General features: G+C 40.0%; 2 protein-coding genes across 2 annotated transcripts in view; one reads left to right on the forward strand and one right to left on the reverse strand.

The window, feature by feature from the left end:
• Positions 1–20,346, reverse strand: part of Rbl1 (RB transcriptional corepressor like 1) — a 56,761-nt gene continuing 36,415 nt past the window's right edge. Inside the window, exons 15-22 of the mRNA XM_028855574.2 lie at positions 19,558–19,821; positions 17,846–18,057; positions 16,203–16,379; positions 14,305–14,376; positions 13,010–13,088; positions 8,767–8,915; positions 5,775–5,939; positions 1–1,840 (exon numbers count right to left, since the gene is read on the reverse strand). Coding sequence (XP_028711407.1) covers positions 1,670–1,840; positions 5,775–5,939; positions 8,767–8,915; positions 13,010–13,088; positions 14,305–14,376; positions 16,203–16,379; positions 17,846–18,057; positions 19,558–19,821 — 1,289 coding nt within the window. The 3' untranslated portion in view covers positions 1–1,669. The remainder of the gene's footprint in view (positions 1,841–5,774; positions 5,940–8,766; positions 8,916–13,009; positions 13,089–14,304; positions 14,377–16,202; positions 16,380–17,845; positions 18,058–19,557; positions 19,822–20,346) is intronic.
• On the forward strand, positions 4,318–4,910 carry LOC114681843 (V-type proton ATPase subunit F-like). Its single transcript, XM_037205383.1, has one exon. The coding sequence runs from the start codon at positions 4,318–4,320 to the stop codon at positions 4,675–4,677; it is 360 nt and encodes a 119-aa protein (XP_037061278.1). The 3' UTR covers positions 4,678–4,910.

Below are 20,346 nucleotides of genomic sequence, written 5' to 3' on the forward strand. Positions count from 1 at the left end.
AAATTTTTAAAATTTTAATTTTTATTACTGTTTTATGTACATTAATACAAAGTCCTGAAAATTGGTAAAAACATGTCTTAAGTTTTTTAACATAGTCATTGAATAAATTCACATTTATATTTTGTACATTAATAATGGAAGTGATACAGTAGTTATAGCTACATAGAAATATGTACAAGGATTCAAGACAGACTATTATTTGGCTTATTACAACATGTGTAGATACTACACAAAACACAAGAATACAATTTTCAGCAAAATAAAACATAACCCAAATCTCTTTTTAAAATTTAAAAATAAAATTTAGGTTACCATTCATTAATTGGCAGTCAGATCTTGGACCAATTCAAATCAGCTAGTTTTGGATAAGTTACACTATGCTGAGCCAGACTGCCAGGTCAACACTGTATATTTTAAAAAATAAGTTTGCAGCTAAAATATTTATAGAGATACATCATCTAGATATTAATTACGAACGGCTTATTCATATCCTTTCAGATTCTAGAAACACACAAGAAGAGGTGAACACTAAAGACCTGATTCTTTAGAAGGCTATACCTCCAGTGTGGAAAGACCTTCAAGGGGATCCAGGAGTTAAACCCCAGTGGAAAACTCACGAGAAACCATAATTATTGGGACAAAGAGTGATACAAGACAGAAAGAAAAAGTGACTCTTGATCTGGAACATTCCAACTCTAAGGCATGAAGTAATTTGAATGTAAAAGCTTCAAATATTTCCAGAAATGAAAGCTGTCTTTTTGAGTCAGGCTCTTGCTATGTAGCCCAAGTTACTGGGGAACTTGCTACGTAGCCAGGCTGGCCTGACATTCCCAGCAATACTCCTGTGTTGCTGGAATTATAGGCATGTCCCACTGTGCCCAACAAGAATGGATGATCTTATCATAATGCTACATTACTAATGAAATTTAATTTCTCATTTATCTGAATTTTATTCTACTAGATTAAGAAACAATTTATTTTGAAAACTACATAACTGAATACAATCACATATAATAATTAAGGTAATATCATGAAAATCAAAACTATATGGTAGTTTTAAAAATGGAGCAAATGTCCCTTTCATTGGGTTGTAACATCAGGCTAAGAGGGCCCAGGACTAGAAAGCAAGGAGTGGGACAGTGCAGGGCTCAGGGACAGAGCTGCTTGTACTTACTAGAGGAAGAAGACAAGGGTACAGGCAGCCTAGCATGGCGGTGACACCTGATGTGCAGTTACTACAGCGGACCCAAGGCAGGCTGGTGCATCACCGAATCCACATATTGTGGAAGCTAACCTGACCTTCAACATGAGCAGACAGTACAAGCAACTCAAAGAAGACTCACTGACCTCATATTAAAAAGTACAGGAGACATTTGATCATTCTGAAAAGACAGCTAAAAAATAGTTTCTCCTTAATTCATCCTAAAAAGTAACCCAAAGAACAAATATTTTTAAAAAATATTAATATTTATAAAGGCACTTAAAATATTTTTTTTCTAATCTAACTGAAAATACATGTCTGTCAGATACATTTTGAATAAAAGTTTTTAAAAAGCAACTTACTTTTGGTGCAAGTTTTTGTATAACCCAGTGACAAAAATGTGAAGGATAGAGCCCCCAACTTTCTCCAGAACACCACCAAAGTGCTTTGATCAGAAAAGGAGTGCCGTTAGTGATTTGCTCTTTCACTGACAACGTCTTGTAAGCGTTTAAGTAAAACATCATCGTTCTCTTGGCAGAGACGTTTGGCAGGTGATTCTGCATCTCCACTGATGGCTATTACGCGTTTCTTGGTTTTCTGATCACCTTGTCTTATCATGTTGTTGATATCTTTTAAACTCTACAAAGACAGAAAAAAGAGAAACTGTAAGTAATGAACTACGCTAACGGCCTTTCTCCTTTCTATTCTGCTCTAATCAAACACTGGTGTAAAGATTATCTTTTGAATCTAAATCAACCTAAAGAGGTGTTTCTTGAGTGGTTTTAAAAGAAGATGTACCTTTTAACAGTAGTTCTGAAAATGCAACCTGCAGACAGAAGTAGCAGAGGCACTGAGCAGCTGATGTTAGAAATGCAAATTCACAAGCCTTATCATCTACTTTCTGAATCAGATGTTTTGAGACAGGCCTAGCAGTCCATGTTGCATTCATTTGTGTGTGTGCGTGTGTGTGTGTTGTGTGTACAGGGCACATTATTGCCATGGCATGTGTACAGAGGTCAGAGAACAACTTTGGGGAGTTGGTTCTTCCCTACCAGTGTGGGTTTCTGAGACAGAATTCAGACATTAGGACTGTGCAGCTTTCCCTCACTGCACTTGCTGACCAGCTGCATCCTAAGTTTATGTCTGTTTTTAAATCTCATCATTATTTATTTATTTATTTATTTAATGTATATGAATTTTTTGTCTGCATATATGCATGGATACCATGTGTACTCCTGGTGCCCACAGAGGCCAGAAGAGAGGTCAGATCCCCCAAGACTGGCATTAGAAATGGTTGTGAGCTACCACGTGGGTGCTGGAAATTGAACCTAGGTCCTCTGAAAGAGCAGAGTAACATATACATATATACACATAATAATAATAATAAAAAGCATTGTCTATTATATATAAGATACAATGCAGTATAATATAAATACAGCATATGTACTATATAATATAGTATATGGTATGATACTATATACTATATAGTAATTATTTATATATATAAATATAAAATACACATACTATATATATATTTAAATTTTTTGTGTGTTTGTCTCTGTTGTTGGGGGGGTAGGTACATATCACAGCACACAGGTGAACATCAAAGGACAATCTGCAGGAGTCATGTCTTCTTTCACATAGGTCCCAGGATGTAACTCAGGTGATTAGGCTTGGTGGGAAGGGCATTAACTTTCTGAGCCAACATATTGGTTTTTTCTTTTCTCTGACACAGGATCTCATTATATAGCCCAGACTGGCCTTGAACTACTAGAAGTCTGTCTGCCTCTGACTGATGCACCACTATGCTTGGCTTAATATGGTAATGCTTTAAAACTTAGACGTGCTTACTGGTTGTCTGCGAATCTTGATAATGTAAAGACTCAGATTTAGCTGGTGTGTGTGGGGGTCTGTGAGTCATCCTAGGTGATGCTGATGTCATAGGTACACGAGAAGTGGTTCCTGAGGGGCTGGAGAGATGGCTCAGAGGTTAAGAGCACTGACTGCTCTTCCAGAGGTCCTGAGTTCAACTCCCAGCAACCAACCACATGGTGGCTTACAGCCATCCGTAATGAGATCTGGTGCCCTTTTCTGGCATGCAGGTAACATGCAGGCAGAACACTGTATACATAATAAATAAATAAATCTTAAAAAAAAAAAAAAAAAAAGAAAAAAAAAAGAAGTGGTTCCTGAAACTGCATCCCAGGTGTCTAGAGCCAATGTTATACCTGGACCTGCCTGCTAGCTCTTTGTGATTCCACAAGTCTGCAGGACAGTACTGGTGTTCACCAAGCTCCCTGGGTGATTCTGACTCTGGCTTTGGAATCACTGCCTTGGATTCCAGACAGTCTAATATCTTCTAAACACCATATGGGAAATACTTCATGGAGGAGGAAACACAAGTCTCATCTTGGTCAATTTTCTTTGACAAGTACAGTACGTGTGGAGTTAAGGAGCTGTTATTGCACTGATACTCACAATTTGTCCAAATAATATTTATGGCTTTTGGAAACTTAAGATGCTGCTGTGCAGTCTCAGAAATACTGAAAAAGCTTATGTCTGGCATGCCTCCATCCATGCACAGGGTGAAGATGGAACTCGTCTCTCCATAAAGGTAGACACAAGAGGAGGCCCTCTTTTCTAACTTCTCACTAACCTAGCTGTCATCCACCTAATGCACTGAACTGTCAAAGCCCTTCTTTAAAATTACATTCTCATATAAGCACGGGATTATAATCCTCAGAAGTTTGAGGGCAGTTTGTACAATCTATTGAGACATTTCTCAAAACAAAGTGAAACAAAAAAACACCAAACGGGCCAGAGAGAGAGATGGCTCAGTGGTTAACAGCACTAGGTGTTCTTCTAGAGGCCCAGGTTTAATTCCCAGCATCCACATGGCAGTTCACAATTGTCCAAAACTCCAGTTCCAAGAGATCCGATGCCATCTTCTAGCCTCCAAGAGCACCATGCACATAAGTGATGCATAGATATACATGCAGTCAAAACACTCACATAAAATAATAAAGTAAAAATTAACAAACAAAAAACATCTTTAAAAAAAAAAGGTGGTGGGGAGCATCTCAGGTGTTTGGGGAACGGTCTGTTCGGCTGTCGGAATGGCGGGCAGGGGTAAACTAATCTCGCTGATTGGAGACAAGGACTCGGTGACGGGTTTCCTGCTGGGCGGCATAGGGGAGCTGAACAAGAACCGCCACCCTAATTTCCTGGTAGTGGAGAAGGATACCACCATCAATGAGATCGAAGACACCTTCAGGCCGTTTCTAAACAGGGATGACATTGGCATCATTCTCATCAACCAATACATCGCAGAGATGGTCCGGCATGCTCTTGATGCCCACCAGCGGCCCATTCCAGCTGTCTTGGAGATCCCATCGAAGGAGCATCCCTATGATGCAGCCAAAGACTCCATCCTACGCAGGGCCAAGGGCATGTTCACTGCTGAAGACCTGAGCTAGGGCTCCTCAGGCCTCAACCCCGCTCTCACTACCCGGCCTCTCCCAGTTTGACAGTTTCCAGTCCCTCCCTTCCTCTTCACTGAGGGGCTCCTAGGCTGTGGGGGTTCTGCTGTTGAGGTCCATGCTGGTTAGGGAAAGAGAGCCCCACCATCCTCTCTCTCCACAGTCCTTGTGCTGTTAAACATGTCATTGTTGATATTAAAGGAATATTCTCTCCAGGAGAAAAAAAAAAAGGTGGTGGTAGTGGACACCTTTAATCCCAGCATCTGGGAGGCAGAGGCAGGCAGATCTGAGATCAAGGTCAGTCTAGTTTATAGAGTGAGTTCCAGGGCTACACATAGAGAAACCTTGTTTCGAAAAACAAAACAAAACAAAAACAGACATCCTAACATTCCCTGAAAAGCTACATGGGCAGCAATGGATTAAGTTGTAGCAACTAGCAGGGCAGTGGTGGTGCACACCTTTAATCCCAGCACTCAGAAAGTAGACGCAGGTGGATCTCTGTGAGTTCCAGGCCAGCCTGGTCTACAGGGCAAGTTCCAGGACAGGCAGGGCTACAAAGAGAGACCCTGTCTTAAAATGTCAACAAACAAACAATAACAAACAAGAAAACAAAATAACTGTATCAATTGAATGTAATGCTCTCTTTTCCATTTCTTCTCTTTTTGTGGTAGTAGGATCAAACTCAGGGACTAGTTAATGCTTGGAACATCTGTAGAACTAAACATACTGCTTTTTTGGGAAGACAGTATGTTACTATGTAGTCTAGGCTAGATGTGAATCACAATCTTCCTGCCTCAGCATTGTTAGAATGCAGATCAGATTGATGCTCAGGCTATAATATCTGCATCAGGCCCTCCCGACCTACACATATTGACAGGCACCCTATTGATAGCATTCTCTGTGAATCTCCAGCAACAGGCTTAAAGGTGCTTGAGATTTTTTTCTTGAGATGTTGAATGTGCAGGCTTGGAGGATACATCAAAGGGGTATTGCCATGTATCCTGTTCCCCACCCACTCCCCTGCCCTATGCTAGAGAAGCAATGAACAAGTATGTATATGAGGTGTTCTAAAGCAAAGACCATATGCACCTTACCTTAGAAGGGCTGCCATTGAACTTGTACAACAGAGCACTCTTAGGGGTAAGGCCTGATCCATTTTTGTGTGGTGAAACATAAATGGAATGCTGCTGGGAAATGCGTCGTGGGGAGCCTGGCTGCTGCTTAATATGTGGAAAAGGCGAGAGGGGTGGAGCATCCATCTAAAATAACCCAGAAATTGTATTTTAAGACAAAAGGAAAAAACATATTTTTGTCCTTATGGCAATTATTTGTTAAAAGATATTTACATTTTAAGAACTTATTTAAGGCTGAAAAAGACAAAAAATTTATTACTCATTGTTTTCATCAATGATTAATAGGTAAGCTAAAACTTACCTTCTGGGATCACCCGAGAAATCCTGTAACTAGATTTGAAGATTCTGGGTAAGTTGGGCACATTGGCATGTTTGTAACGCCAGTACTCATGAGCTGAGATTAGCCTGGGCTGTCTTTCCAAAACAACAACAACAAAACAAAAAACTGGGACAAATAACTAGGAATGGTAAGCTGGGAACATGTGGAATCCTGTGTTCATACTATGAAGGTAAGAACAGGGTTTGGGGCTCGTTCAATTCCAAGTATCATAATACAAACAAACCAGCCCTCTACCACCACAGAAAAAAAGACAAACCATAACCAAGTTTCATTGACTAATAAAGATGAACATAAAGAAATTTCTAAGTGATGCCCAAGAAATCATAAGCAGGCTGAATGAAATGACAAATGCAATCCAGGATTTGAACATTGAACTCCATGAAGAGAAACACTGAAGAAAGTTCCAGCTGAAATGAAGATGGAACTGAAAAACTCAATGTTCCAATTAGGAAACTCAGAAAAATCTGACAAGTAGAACAGATCAAGTAGATGTTAGAATAACAGGTCTCAAAGACAAAGCAGAGGTTAGACCATGCAAGCAAAGAATATAAAAACATTTTTAAAAATGCAGGAAAAGGGCCAGGCCGGATCTCTGTGAGTTCGAAGGCAGCCTGGTCTACAGAGTGAGATCCAGGACAGGCACCAAATCACACAGAGAAACCCTGTCTCGAAAAACAAACAAACAAACAAACAAACAAACAAACAAACAAGCAAACAAACAAACAAACAAACACAGGAAAGGTGTAACAGGGTTCCAGACCTGAGCATAACTGACGCCATGATGAAAGTACCATTCAGGCTGTAAAGCTTATTTAGCACACAGACAGTACCACCTGCCGAAACTAAAACAAAGGCAAAATTTCTCAAAATCCAAAGTTCTGGGAAAGTCTCTAAATGTACCAATCTTGCTTTCTGGCTTCTGTAGTTCTGTTTCTGGTTAGTGTTCTTGTTAACTGACATATGTCAACACAGGACATGGTTTTGTGGTTAAAGCTCACCCTGGGAAAGGCTTGAGATCCCAAACACTCAGTGTAGTTGCTGGCCGGCTAGTAAAGACTTTCTATTGGCTTAAACGCACGTCCAAGCAGTCTTCTCTGGCGTATACCTCACAACAAAAGGATTTATGCAGGAACTATGGTAAACCATGAAAAAACCAAATCTTTGAATAGAGACCAAGTTGAAGGAAGAGAATCTAGGGCAATGGCACAGACCAGATCTGAAGATAAGACGACTTCCTCAAACTAAGAAAAGACACACCCATACAGATACAAGAAGCACCCAGAAGCCCAAATAGACAAGACCAGAAACGAAACTCCCCAAGGCATATCATAGTTAAAACACAGAATAAATAAATAAATAAATAAATAAATAAATAAATAAATACATAAATAAATACATAAAAGTATTGAAAGCTGAGAGAGAAAAAATACAAGTTACATATAAAAGAAAGCCCATCAGAATAATAGCTGATTTCTCAATGGAAACTTTGAAAGCCAGAAGAGGCTGGAGAAATGCACTCTAAAAAGCCCACAACCCAAATTACTGTACCCACCAAAACTATCTTCCATGATTGAAGAAGAAACCAAAAAGATTGATGTTCTGGGGCTGGAGAGATGGCTCAGCAGTTAAGAGCACTGACTGATCTTCCAGAAGACCCAGGTTCAATTCCCAGCACCCACATAGCAGTTCACACACACACACACACACACACACACACACACACACACACAGAACCCAGGCCCTTGCCCAGACCCCTGCCTTCGCTATTCCGAAGCCATTAGGCGCTGCAGCAAAGACCCTGCAGGATGTAGGCCCCTGGCACAGCAAGATGTGCCTTAGAGCTCCCGACCTTGGGCCTAGCCCTAGTTGCTAAAAAAAAACCCCACCAGATGTCCCCACATGGTAAGGGGACAATTAAAAGTTACAACTAGCAGGCTCATGATAAAGATAAAATACAGTAGTAACCACAGCAACTGCCGTAAGAGATAACTTTCCTGCAGCTGCCACTGACCAATTAAGCCAAGGACAGGCACCTCCAACTTGGAGGTGCACCAATCCTGAGTCTGTTCCTATGTAGACCATAGACCCTCAGACCCCTCATAAATACCCTGCCCCATTGCTACTCAGGGTCCCTCTTGCTCCATTGCTGTGAGAGATGGATAGAGAGGCCCAAGTTAACTCACACTAAAAGACTCTTTGCTTTTGCATCAGATTTGGTCTCTTGATGGTGTTTGGGGGTCCGGACTCTGGGCATAACAATATATGTGTTATAATAACAAAGAAAAAGAGGCCATCAATTTGAGAGGGAGTGTGGGGGAGGGGGATGACTTTGAAGGAACTGAAAGTATAAGGGGGAAATTACATAAATATATTTAAATTAAAATTTTAAAATCTTTTGAAGAAAGTAGCAAGACTTAAAACATGCTATATGGGGGCTGGAGAGATGGCTCAGCAGTTAAGAGCACTGACTACTTTTCCAGAGGACCTAGGTTCAATTCCCAGCACCTACATGGCAGCTTACACCTGTCTGTAATTCCAAGGTCTGACAAGTTCACAGACGTACATGCAGGCAAAACACCAATGCAAATAAAATAAATTATTTAAAAAACTTACTATATGGTCCTGATTGGACAAGTCATACTTCAATGCAAATGACTTCACTCTTCCTACATAGATTGTATTGTAGAATTTGATAAGATCACCCCTTTCCTCTTTCACTGGTTCACTGCAACAGTTGGGCGTCTTTGTGGCATCTTCTATGTCTGTTAAGAAGAATTCTTCATTGTGATAGGTATTCTTCAATATTACATTAGTGACTTGGATTACATTCCTTCTAACAAAATTAAAAGAAAATACAAATCCTTATAAAAAGCAATTAATACTTTTAGAAAAATCTTTCTGCGCTCTTTACAAATCAAACCGGAAGTGTAGTGGCCCATGCCTGCAATCCCAGCAATTGGAGGGCTGAGATAGGGGGAATCAAGAGTCCAAGCCACCCTGAGATATACTATGAGACTTTGTTAAAACAAATAATCCAATCAGAATCTAGAAAAATGGAATTGTGTTGATTGAATGTGGTGCTCTTCTCTCTAGTGACTGTTGAGAAAACACATTTCACAAGGGCAGTTTTTGAGCTCACTGTCACCTCTGGCCTTTATAAAAGAGGAACCAGCTCTGATTAGGTCTTCAGCAACTCTACCAATGGGTGGCAGTGAAAAACCCCGAACTTGGGAGTACAGGAAGGCCTGTAGATGCTCACACTGGTTGTCTGAAGAAGGTGGAATGACTCTAAAAGGCAAGGCATATATTCATAGGTTAAGAAAGCAGCAAAATGAGCCAGATATGACGGCACACACCTCTGACGGCAGCACACAGAGTTCTAGGCCAGCTAAGGCTGCGTAGTGAGACCATGGCTCAAAAAATAAAAGAAAAACAAGATGAACTGTTTGGCTGGGCGGTGGTGGTGCACACCCAGCACTAGGGAGGCAGAGGTAGGGGGATCTCTGTGAGTTCGAGCCCAGCCTGGGCTATAGAGTGAGTTCTAGGGAAAGCTCCAAAGCTACCCAGAGACACCCTGTCTCGAAAAACAAAACAAAACAAACAAACAAAAGAAAAAAGAATTGTGTTTATCTTTCTGCAAACGCAAGGGAAGTAAGTAGTAGGGTTTGTTGTTTGTTGAGACAGTCTTATCTGTAGTAGAAGGTAACCTCAAACTTGCAGCCATCTTCCTGCCCCAGCCTCCAGAGTGTTGGTAATTAGGCATGAGCCACCCAACTGGCCAGTACATTCTAGAACTCTTGTTTTCTCTTGTAAACAGGAACTCTCAAGTTTGCCTACGGTGCTTTCCTATTTGTTGGTGTCACTCAGGAATAGATTGTGACTTCAGGCAGAGCTTTCGTCTACTCACTGCTTAGTGAAAAGTATATAAACTTCAGCTTACTTGTATTAAGAGTGACCTGTTGTCATCCCTCCCCCCTTCATAGTTCAGGGCTATGTAACCCCTGGAAAACTCCAAAAGGGTCTCAGACCCAGTTTGGATGTCATCTCCCACAGCAAAGTGCTGGGAATTAAAGTCAGGGCCTGCACATTCTGGCAAGGTGCTCTTCTGACCTCCATGGGCACCTGTATACATATATAAATTTCAAAAAAATTTTTAAAACCAAATAGACAAAGGCTAGAGAGATAGCTCAATGGTTAAAAGCATTTTTTGCTCTTGCAGAGGACCTGGGTTTAGTTCCCAGCACCCACATGGTGGCTCACAGTCGATCCAGTTCCAGGGAATCTGACTCTTTCTTCTGGCCTCCAAGGGTACTACATGTAAGTGGTGCACAGATGTGCAGCATCTATACATATTAAAAAAAATTAGAACCAAAACAAAACAAACCTCCCAAGGTTACGGTTCTTAAAATAGAATAAACAAACTGCTCATTTGGCTCAACCGTCGGAGAAGCTGCTTTTGCCATGTGGTACTCTGTACAACTTCAGACTCTTATAGAATCTCCCCCATCAACAAGAAGGCCTTTACCAGAAATGGTTCCTCAACCTTGAGCTCTTCAACTTTCAGAAGTGAAATATTAAATTTCTGTTTTTTCTTAATTATACAGTCTCAGGTATCTTGTTAGAGTAACAGAAAACAAACTCAGAAACTTGGTAATAGCTGTTGTAGGTCAATCTCATCACATGAATCAACTGTAATTATTTAATGTTTTCATTAAATTATACATTTCAGTTTTATAGAAAAAATATGAATACCTTAACATGGATCTTTGGTTTGAAATTTTTGTCAGGATTATAAGTGCAAGTGGAAAAGAAGAAGGCAAACCATCCCATAGTCATGAGTAGACACACAGTTCTATATCCCAAGATGACATATGAACACTGGAGGAAAGAATGTAAGGGGAAGCAGTACTATGTCTCAGGGGGGACTGTTTGGGACACGTGTTAAGGCGATCTACGTCCAGCTTCTTTTTTTTTTTTTTTTTTTTTATTTTTTTATTTTTATTTTTTTTTGGTTTTTCGAGACAGGGTTTCTCTGTGTAGCTTTGCGCCTTTCCTGGAGCTCACTTGGTAGTCCAGGCTGGCCTCGAACTCACAGAGATCCGCCTGGCTCTGCCTCCCGAGTGCTGGGATTAAAGGCGTGCGCCACCACCGCCCGGCTACGTCTAGCTTCTTAAGGGTCTGCTCAACAACTGCATCTGGTGCCTTTGTACAGTCATTAGTCTTCAGATTGAGAAGACTGAGGCTGTGATCCTTGCCGCTTAAAGACGAAGAAGGCCGGGGCCATCGAGATGACTGCTGGACAGTAAACAGCTACGTGGATGCTCTGCAAGAACATTTCGCACTCTTGACCACTAAGCCATCTCTCCAGTCCCTGTGTATGCTTTTTCAAAAGTAATTTTTGGGGTACAGCTGTAGCTCAGTTGATGGAGTGCTTGTCTAGCATACTCCGAGTCCTGGGTTCAGTTCTCAACACCGCATAAATTGCATGGTTCCACAAACATTTAATCACAGTGCTCAGGAGATGGAAGAGTCAGAATTCTTGCACACAAGGAGATCAGCCTGGGCTAGAAATCTTGTCTCATAAAACAAAAGCAAACAAACTCCACAGAACAGGCAAAGAATCCAGGGGCCTTTGCTGTTCCATATGGTTTGTTCTTTTATGTATTCCACACTGCCTAGGGAATAATATGTTTAAGTAAAAAGAAGTAAATATGGTCTCCAAATCCTGAAATCGTCAAGTTCTGAAAGATTATTAAATGGTTTACATCTGATTCCCAGCTGGTGGCATCATTTTGGGAGGCAGTGGAAATTTTAGGAGATAGGACCTAGTTAAAGGAAGAAAGTCCCTGGAGGTGGGCCTTTACAGTTAATAGTCAGACTCCTTCCTGCTGTTCCCCACCATGCTGACTGCCTCCTGAGAGCCCAGAAATAATGAAGTCAGTTGGCCATAGAACAGTAACTCTGAGCCAACCTTGTCTTCTTTTCTTCTCCCCTTCTTTGACATGGTTTCTCTCAGGGGTGTTACTGCCACAAAAACTTAGCACAACGGGACTGCTGACCGAGTTCTTCAAAGTTTAACCCCAGTACACCTATCTCTGTTACTCTTCCTGTGCTGTGATACACTACTCTGAAAGCACGTAGGAGAACAGCTTTGTTTTGGCACATGGTCAGGGTACAGCTCTTCATGACAGGAAGTCAAGGCAGCAGTCACGTGCATCCCCAGTCGGATGCAGAGAGTGATGGCAGTGCACACTCCTCGAGCTTCCTCGTGTTATGCAGTCTAGGACCCAAGCTCAGGGATCAACCTCCTTAGGACAATCCCCCAGAATCGTGCCTGGAGGCTTTCTAGATGACAATCAACACTAACCAAGCCAACACTAGAGTGATACAGAGCTGTGCAATTTAAAAATTGCCTTTAGGTCTGAGAGTGTAGTGCAGTGGTTAGAGTGCTTGCCTAGCATGATTAAGGCTTTCGGTTTAATCTCTAGCAATACAAGAAAAAAAAAACAAGGTGCAGGAAGTTGGAGAGATGGACCAGTTGAAAATGTACTACTATTGCAGAGGTCAGTTTGGTTCCCAGCATCCACATCAGACAAATTACAAATGCCTGTAATGCCAGCTCTGGGGATCCCAACACCCTCTTTTGGCCTCCACATGCACCTACAGTCAGTTTCTTTCTCTCCTTCCCTCCCCTCCCCTCCCCCCCCCACACACACACAAATAAGCAAATCTTTAAAAACAGTGTGACTGTATTGCTCATTCCTCCTACATTATGAGTCCATGTTGTCTGAGATCTACCATATTGTGTATAATATAGTCAAAGATTATGTATAGCACATTAAGTTGGGTAGCTTACCATCATCTGTCATTTCACAATCACCATTGTATGCCATAACTTCTCTTGGAATACTTTTCAAGAGAACACTCCTATATACCTACAAGCCAGAGGGGGAAGGATCACTCAGTCACAAAGAGATACAAATTAAACAAAATCCAAATAATAGCAAAATAAAGTCAATTAAGAAATAATTCTCATATGGGCTTTCATCAAAATTTAAAATTGGCCGGGCAGTGGTGGCGCACGCCTTTAATCCCAGCACTCGGGAGGCAGAGGCAGGTGGATCTCTGTGAGTTTGAGGCCAACCTGGGCTACCAAGTGAGTTCCAGGAAAGGCGCAAAGCTACACAGAGAAACCCTGTCTCGAAAAACAAAAAAAAAAAAAAAAAAAAAAAAAAAATTTAAAATTGGCTGGGCAGTGGTAGTACACGTCTTTAATCCCAGCACTTGGGAGGTAGAGTCAGGCGGATCTCTGAGTTTGAGGCCATCCTGGTCTACAGAGTGAGTTCCAGAAGATCCAGGGCTATACAGAGAAACCCTGTCTCAAGAAGAAAAAAAGAGGAGAGAGAAAAGAAAAGAAAGAAAGAGCCGGGCGATGGTGGCACATGCCTTTAATCCCAGCACTCAGGAGGCAGAGCCAGGAGGATCTCTGTGAGTTCGAGGCCAGCCTGGGCTACCAAGTGAGTTCCAGGACAGGCACAAAGCTACACAGAGAAACCTGTCTCGAAAAACCAAAAAAAAAAAAAAAAAAAAAAAAAAAGAAAGAAAGAAAGAAAAAGAAAGAAAGAAAGAAATGTTATTAGTAGTCAACTGTTACAGTGCACACCTTTAATCCCAGTACTTGGGAGGCAAAGGCAGGCAGATCTTTGTGAATTTGAGTCCACCCTGGCCCATATAGTTAGTTCCTGGTCAGCTAGGGCTAAAAGGTGAGACTGTCTCAAAAAAAAACAAAAAAACAAAAAAAAAAGACAGAACAAAATAAAACCCAAAAAACAAACAATAAAATATTATATGTATCTTTTGCTAGGTTTTCTAGTAAAACAATGTCTCTCCTCTTAAAACAAACAGAAGTTACTCCAGAATTTTTGAGAATATATTCATGATATGGATGAGTCGCCAAGAGTCAGATTTCTGGCTTCTATTTAGATAGTCCTTTAATGAAACTATTTCTTGAGTTTACAGGCATCTACTAGCCGGAATATCCAAACTACAGTAAAACTATCAAGCAACTACTTTTTATATGACTTGTCAGCAAAGAAATGGCACAAAAAAACAAAACTATTTTTGGACAGTAGGAAAAATAATGTAACTCACATGACTATTAGCTTGGGGCTGATTCCTATAACTTTTCATTATTTCTTGAAAAGTTCTTTCTTCTTTTGTTACCTAGGGAAAAGAAAAATTACATTTATCAACTGCTTTTGAAAGAAAAATGGCTCTGAACAAAAACTTCAATTACAGGTTGGTATTGAGAGCAGTCTTGCAGAAAGCCATTAACCCCAGGCCAATTCATGACAGAAAACCACATACAATTCTGATTTTTGTTACCTTTAAAGTTCAGTCTTTGTGGCCTGTGGGGACACAGTTAACAGTTTCATTAATCAAAAAGCACCAGAACTGGTAGGATAGAACTATACTGAAAAGGAATTTTACGAAAAACAGTAGAAATGGAACTCCCTGCAGTCCATGGTTTTATTACTTTTAAGGACTTATTTAAAAGTAAATTAACCACCTAATATCGGACAGAAAATGTCTTGCAGTGACTCATAAAAGAACTGAGTAGTTATTATAGGATTAGATTTAGAATGTTTTAAGACAGTTTGTAGGAATTCTAATACTTAGAAGTCACAGTAGGCCTAAGGAAAGGAAACAGATTAGTGACCCAGAGGAATCCCTTCTGTAATCTGTTATCATAACATCAGCTTCAATTAATCCTTCCCTGATTGACTGTCCATTAGCACTGAACCCATTTTCTATAATGATGACTTAGAAGTGGAAAAGCCTCAATTCTGATAGATTTCTGGAAAAACAAATGATTTTAGTTAAAAACATTTATTAACACTTTGTATAGAGATTTTTTTAAATTATTTTTATTTTATATGTATGAGTGTTTGTCTGCATGAATGCCTATGTTCCAAATGCATGTCTGGGGGCCAAGGAAGCCAGAAGAGGATATCAGATCCCCTAGAACTAGAGTTACAGGAGGTAGTAAAAGCCACATGGGTACTGGGAATTGAACCCAGGTCCTCTTGAAAAGCAACCAGTGCTTGTATCCACTGAGCCATCTCTCCAGCTCCTATATATCATTTTTAAAGAAATATTAGACAGGAAGGTCACAAGAGTCTGGAAACATACCCTCTGCCTCAAACGCTTAAAAATCAGGTCTTAAAATTATATACATTGGTTAAGATTGCTAGTTTGGCCAATATATTGTCAAAATAGAAGTTATAAATAATTTTTCTCACATGTCAAACTTTTAAAAAACAAGCAAGATAGGTTATTTTATGACCTAAAACATGATGTAGCAACTAAAAGCAAAAACTACTTGCAATGCAGCATGATACAAAGGAAAGGCAATAAAGAACAGAGGCATCCTACACCAGATTATGAATGAAGAGGGCCTGTGTTGCCACTTTACTGGGTAACTTTAGCCAAGCGACTTTCAGCTCTGGGCCTTACTCATCCGAATGTAATACTCACTTTAAAGTTTTATATCAGAGATGTCATAATTAGAGGTGGAAATGAGCTATTCACATTTCCTAATTCCTTTAAACCAGTGTATTCTTTTTTAAAAACTTAGAATTTCATTTATGATGATAATGATGGTGTGTATATGAACTCAGGAGCATATCTGACACAGAACATGTGTGAAGGTCAGAGAACAATGTTCAGGAGTCAGTTTTCCCTTTCTTCCCTTCCACTGTGGGTACCAGAAATCAAATTCAGGCTGTCAGGCTTGTATGGCAAGCACCTTTACCCACTGAGCCATCTCACTGGCCCAAGGTAAACTGTAGTCTTATCAAGTGGAAAAGCTGATTATTATGAAATTCACAGAAAAGTCCAGACAATGTAGTAGCTTGAAAGTATTAATAATGGTAAGCAATACTGGCTTGTAGCACAAAAGGAAAACTCAGGATCGAGTTCAACAGCTGTTTATGGATGCTTCAAGTTAAGGCTATTAGGGCAAAGACCTTCTCCCGTCCTATACATACTTTTGCCATGATGTAAAAGGCACACAGAAGGAGCTGATCCAAATGCCTATCTTTCATTAAATCAGGGCAGTGAACTAAAGTGAATTCAAAACATGTCCAGATCTTCCTTCGTAACTCATTTGAAACATCAAGTTTTAAACATAAATCACGTAAGCGCACACTTGCCAAATGATAGACCTAAGATAGAAGAAAACACATTGTTATAAAACAAATCATTTCCCAAGTTTTTATGTCTTAGCATGAATATGGGCATATAGGCCAAAGTTAAAAAAAAAAAACAAACAGGTAGGCTGTTAATTATCAAATCATCTAAATTTTTTTTTTGTTTCATAGCAGTAGTTCACTGGTGGGTAGAGAGTATAGATGAAAACAAAATTCTCTTTGAAAAATTACAGTTTTTTTTTTTAAAGATTATGCTTATTACTCTATAATGCCACCAAGTAAAGTAAGGAAGAATAAAAACAAGGTCTACCTGCATCATAACTATTATGACTTCAAGCTTTTCAAGTGTTCAGAAGCCCTGAGTATTCTCTTTTGGTTGGAGTAAAATTGCTGAAACATTTAATATTCCAGGTAGGAAAGATCTGATTTTCTGAGCCTGAAAATAACTTGGGAAGCAAAACTATTAAAAAAAAAAAAAAAAAGTCTCCTGGGATTGGAGAGATGGGTCCATGGTTTACAGTGTGCCTGGTGCCTGAGGCCACAAGAGAGGCCCTGGGACTGGAGTTACAGACTGTTGTGAGCCACTACCTGGGTGCTGGGAATTGAACCTGGGTCTCTGGTAGAAAAGCCAGTCCTCTTAACTGCTGAGCCATTTCTCCATCCCCTAAATACACATATTTTTAAAATAAGGTAGGGAGTGACTGAGGAAGACATCCAACATTAACTGCTAGTTCCATGCACATCCACACATGCATATACACATATACATACTCAAAAGAAAAAAACTTTTGTCAAAGTTAGGATTTTTTTTTTTCTGAGACAGGGTTTCTCTGTGTAGTTTTGGTGCCTGTCCTGGATCTTGCTCTGTAGACCAGGCTGGCCTCAAACTCACAGAGATCTACCTGGTTATGCCTCCCGAGTGCTGGGATTAAAGGCGTGCGCCACCATGAAAGTTAGGAAATTTTATGCATCAAAGAATATAATCAACAGAGTGAAAAGACAACTCCTATAATGGGGGAAAGTATCTGAAAATCATGAATCTGTAAGAATATCCAGAATAAATAAAGGACTCCTGTAACAATCACAAAAATCCAACTAAAGTAGGCAAAGGAACTAAACAGACATTTATGCAAAGATATATAGACTGACAATAAGCCACACTTAATAAGCATAGAGACACCAAAATCCAAGCCAGGATGGCTCAGTGGTTAAGAGCACTGACTGTTCTTCCAAATGACTAGAGTTCAAATCCCAGCAGCCACATAGTAGCTAATAACAACGAGAACTGTAACTCCATTAACAAAAGGATCTGACCCCTTTTCTGGCCTCTGAAGGCACTACACAAGTATGGTGCACAGATATACATGCAGGGAAAACACCCATACACATAAAAATAATTTAAATGTAAAATAAAAATGAATATACAATGCTCTGGTTTAATACTCAGTACCCCAGTCCACAGAGGCTATAGAAACACATACCTTTCTATAAAACAGTGCTAAGGACCCAGTTCTCTTTGGCTTGCTTACTCCGGTCAGATGAGCATCTTGTGCTTTGGTCAGATGGGTCTGTTTTGGAGAGGTACCAATTAATGACTGGGCAGTCAGTGATACAGGGCTCTCAGCTTTGGACTCCTGAGTTGTATTCATGGAAATAGGAACCAGTGTGATCTCTCCAGCATCATTGGCAACACCTGAATGCACAAGCAAAAGTTCTCAGTTTGAGATCCAAGCTGAATGTTCCCAGTAAAGTTGTCAATTTTTTATATATACGTATGCATGTCTGTGTATGAATAAGCATAGGGATATGTTAGAAGAGAAGGCAGCTGTAAAATAGTAACTATATGTTGGAAATGAAGTTTGGTTTTTTCTCTTTCTCAAACAAGATCATGTCTAATTTTGATATTTTTATGCTTAATTTTTTTAAAAAAAAACAAATTTTGAGTAGGAGGGTATGATGATTCATGCCTATAATCTCTGTACTTGTGAGTCTAAGGTAGGAGGATTGCTGTGAATTTGAGGCCAGCCCAGGCTGCATGATGAGTTAAAGCCAGCCAGGTATAGAGAGAGGGCCTGTCTCAAAAACAAACAAACAGACAGACAATAAAAAAACCTTGTCCTCTATTTTGTATGTGCTTGTGATGTTTTTATATGCCAATTAAAACTTTCAAAAACATCATTTATGTATTTTATTTATGGGGAGGAGTGTGTGTGTGTATGTGCCATGATGTGTGTGTGGAGGTCAGAGGACAACCTGCAGAAGTCATGTGAGTTCTGGGGACTGAACTTGGGTTGTCAGACTTACAGGAAAGATCCTTTAGCTGATGAGCCACCTCACTGGTCCTACTTTAATATTTTAAAAAGCCAATTTTACTCTTACAAAAGAGTAAGATGTCTTGAAAAAAATCTTTCCTAATACACTAGTTTATAAAGCTCAGATAATAAAGTAAATTCTAACAAAAAGGGTTGTAAATTTATAAAATGTGAAAATTTAAAAAGTAGTATAGGTTCAAAACAAAACAAGAGGTGGAGAACTGAATACTTTAGGGCAGTAAGACTATAGTGTATGCTACTATGAAAGCAGACACATGTCATTATATATCATCAAAATTCACAGAATGTAAAATACCAAGGGTAAACCTTAATGTAAGCTGTGGGCTTTGGGTGGTGATGCACCAATGTAGGCTCACTGATTCTAAGAACATGTTGGCCTGGTGTAATATTGATGTTTTCAGAGGCTGTGGGAGAGAGCTGGGATGATGACAAGAAGTGTATGAGAAATAGCTCTCCTCCTCTCAATCCTACAGTGAATCTTAAACTGCCCTAAAATACAGGGTCAGTTAAAGAAAAAGAAAATAATTGCGGTTTACGAATAAAATACTGGGCTGAAAAGATGGCTCAATGGTTAAGAGCATTTACTGCTCCTGCAGAGGACCCAAGGTTCAGTTCCTAGCATCCACACGGTGGTTCACAACCACCTGTACTCCAGTTCAGGGAAATCTGATATCCTCTTCTAGCCTCTGTGGGCATCAGGCATGTACATGGTACATAGACATTCATACAAGCAAAACTCTATGCACATAAAATAAAAATAAATCTTAAAAAAAAGTGTTAGATCATGTGATCCAATTTAATAAGACATTTCTTAAATTTTTATCTAACTCAAAAGTATAAAGTAGAGATGAAGATGTTACCATGCAAAGGAACTGTAACTTTCTGTCCGGTTGTCCCCGTTACTGTGGCTGTGGTCATTGTCAGCAGAGCTTGCCCAGGGGAAATGGATAAGCTTTCAGCAGTAACACTTGAAGGGGCAATTTTCAGTTTTGTTCCTTCTGCCATAATCTTATCTGTAAACATCTCCTTCGGTGGGTCATCTCCAAAAAGTCTCCTCTTAGCACTCCCTGCAGCAGGAGAGCTGTAGCGTTCATGGACAGAAATTGGAGACAGCGGTTGCATATCTAACAAAGAGAAAAAGAAAAGAGTTTAAAATCAGGTTTACTCCTTCTTATGCTAAGCACCTGGAATCTAGAAGCAAATAACATGGTTCCCATCCTCAGGGAATATCAAGTCTAGAGGAAGAGAGAGACGTACGTCATTTCAGTAGAGTGTGAAAGTTATGGCAGCTCATCTTTCTGGATTCCTGAAGCTCTGTCCATACCAACAGAGCAACATATTAAGAATAAAGGAGAAGCTGAGAGGTAGAATGACATGACCATTAATTTAAGAATTAGCTTATACCTCCCAATATTACCTATTAAATAGCACCCAAGAAAAGGGTAGGTACAAGCAAAATTCAGTTTGAGGTCATAGTTTTGTCATTCCCACACTCCTAGCAGTTTAAGGCAGTGCTGTGGTGTAGTGGGTAGCTGTTCCAGCTTTGACCTGGAAGTGCCACCCTCATTGAAGCTTCAGGAACTGTCACGCCTACAAGGTGGAGCTGATAGAGGACACCGAAGACCCAAAATCCGGATGGGCTGGCTCTC

The sequence above is a fragment of the Peromyscus leucopus genome, chromosome 4 (genome assembly GCF_004664715.2).
Source record: "Peromyscus leucopus breed LL Stock chromosome 4, UCI_PerLeu_2.1, whole genome shotgun sequence".
NCBI classification, from domain to species: Eukaryota; Metazoa; Chordata; class Mammalia; order Rodentia; family Cricetidae; genus Peromyscus; species Peromyscus leucopus.

Bases quoted from the DNA above. Each gene is read 5' to 3' on its own strand.
- LOC114681843 (XM_037205383.1), top strand. From the start codon at position 4,318: ATGGCGGGCAGGGGTAAACTAATCTCGCTGATTGGAGACAAGGACTCG.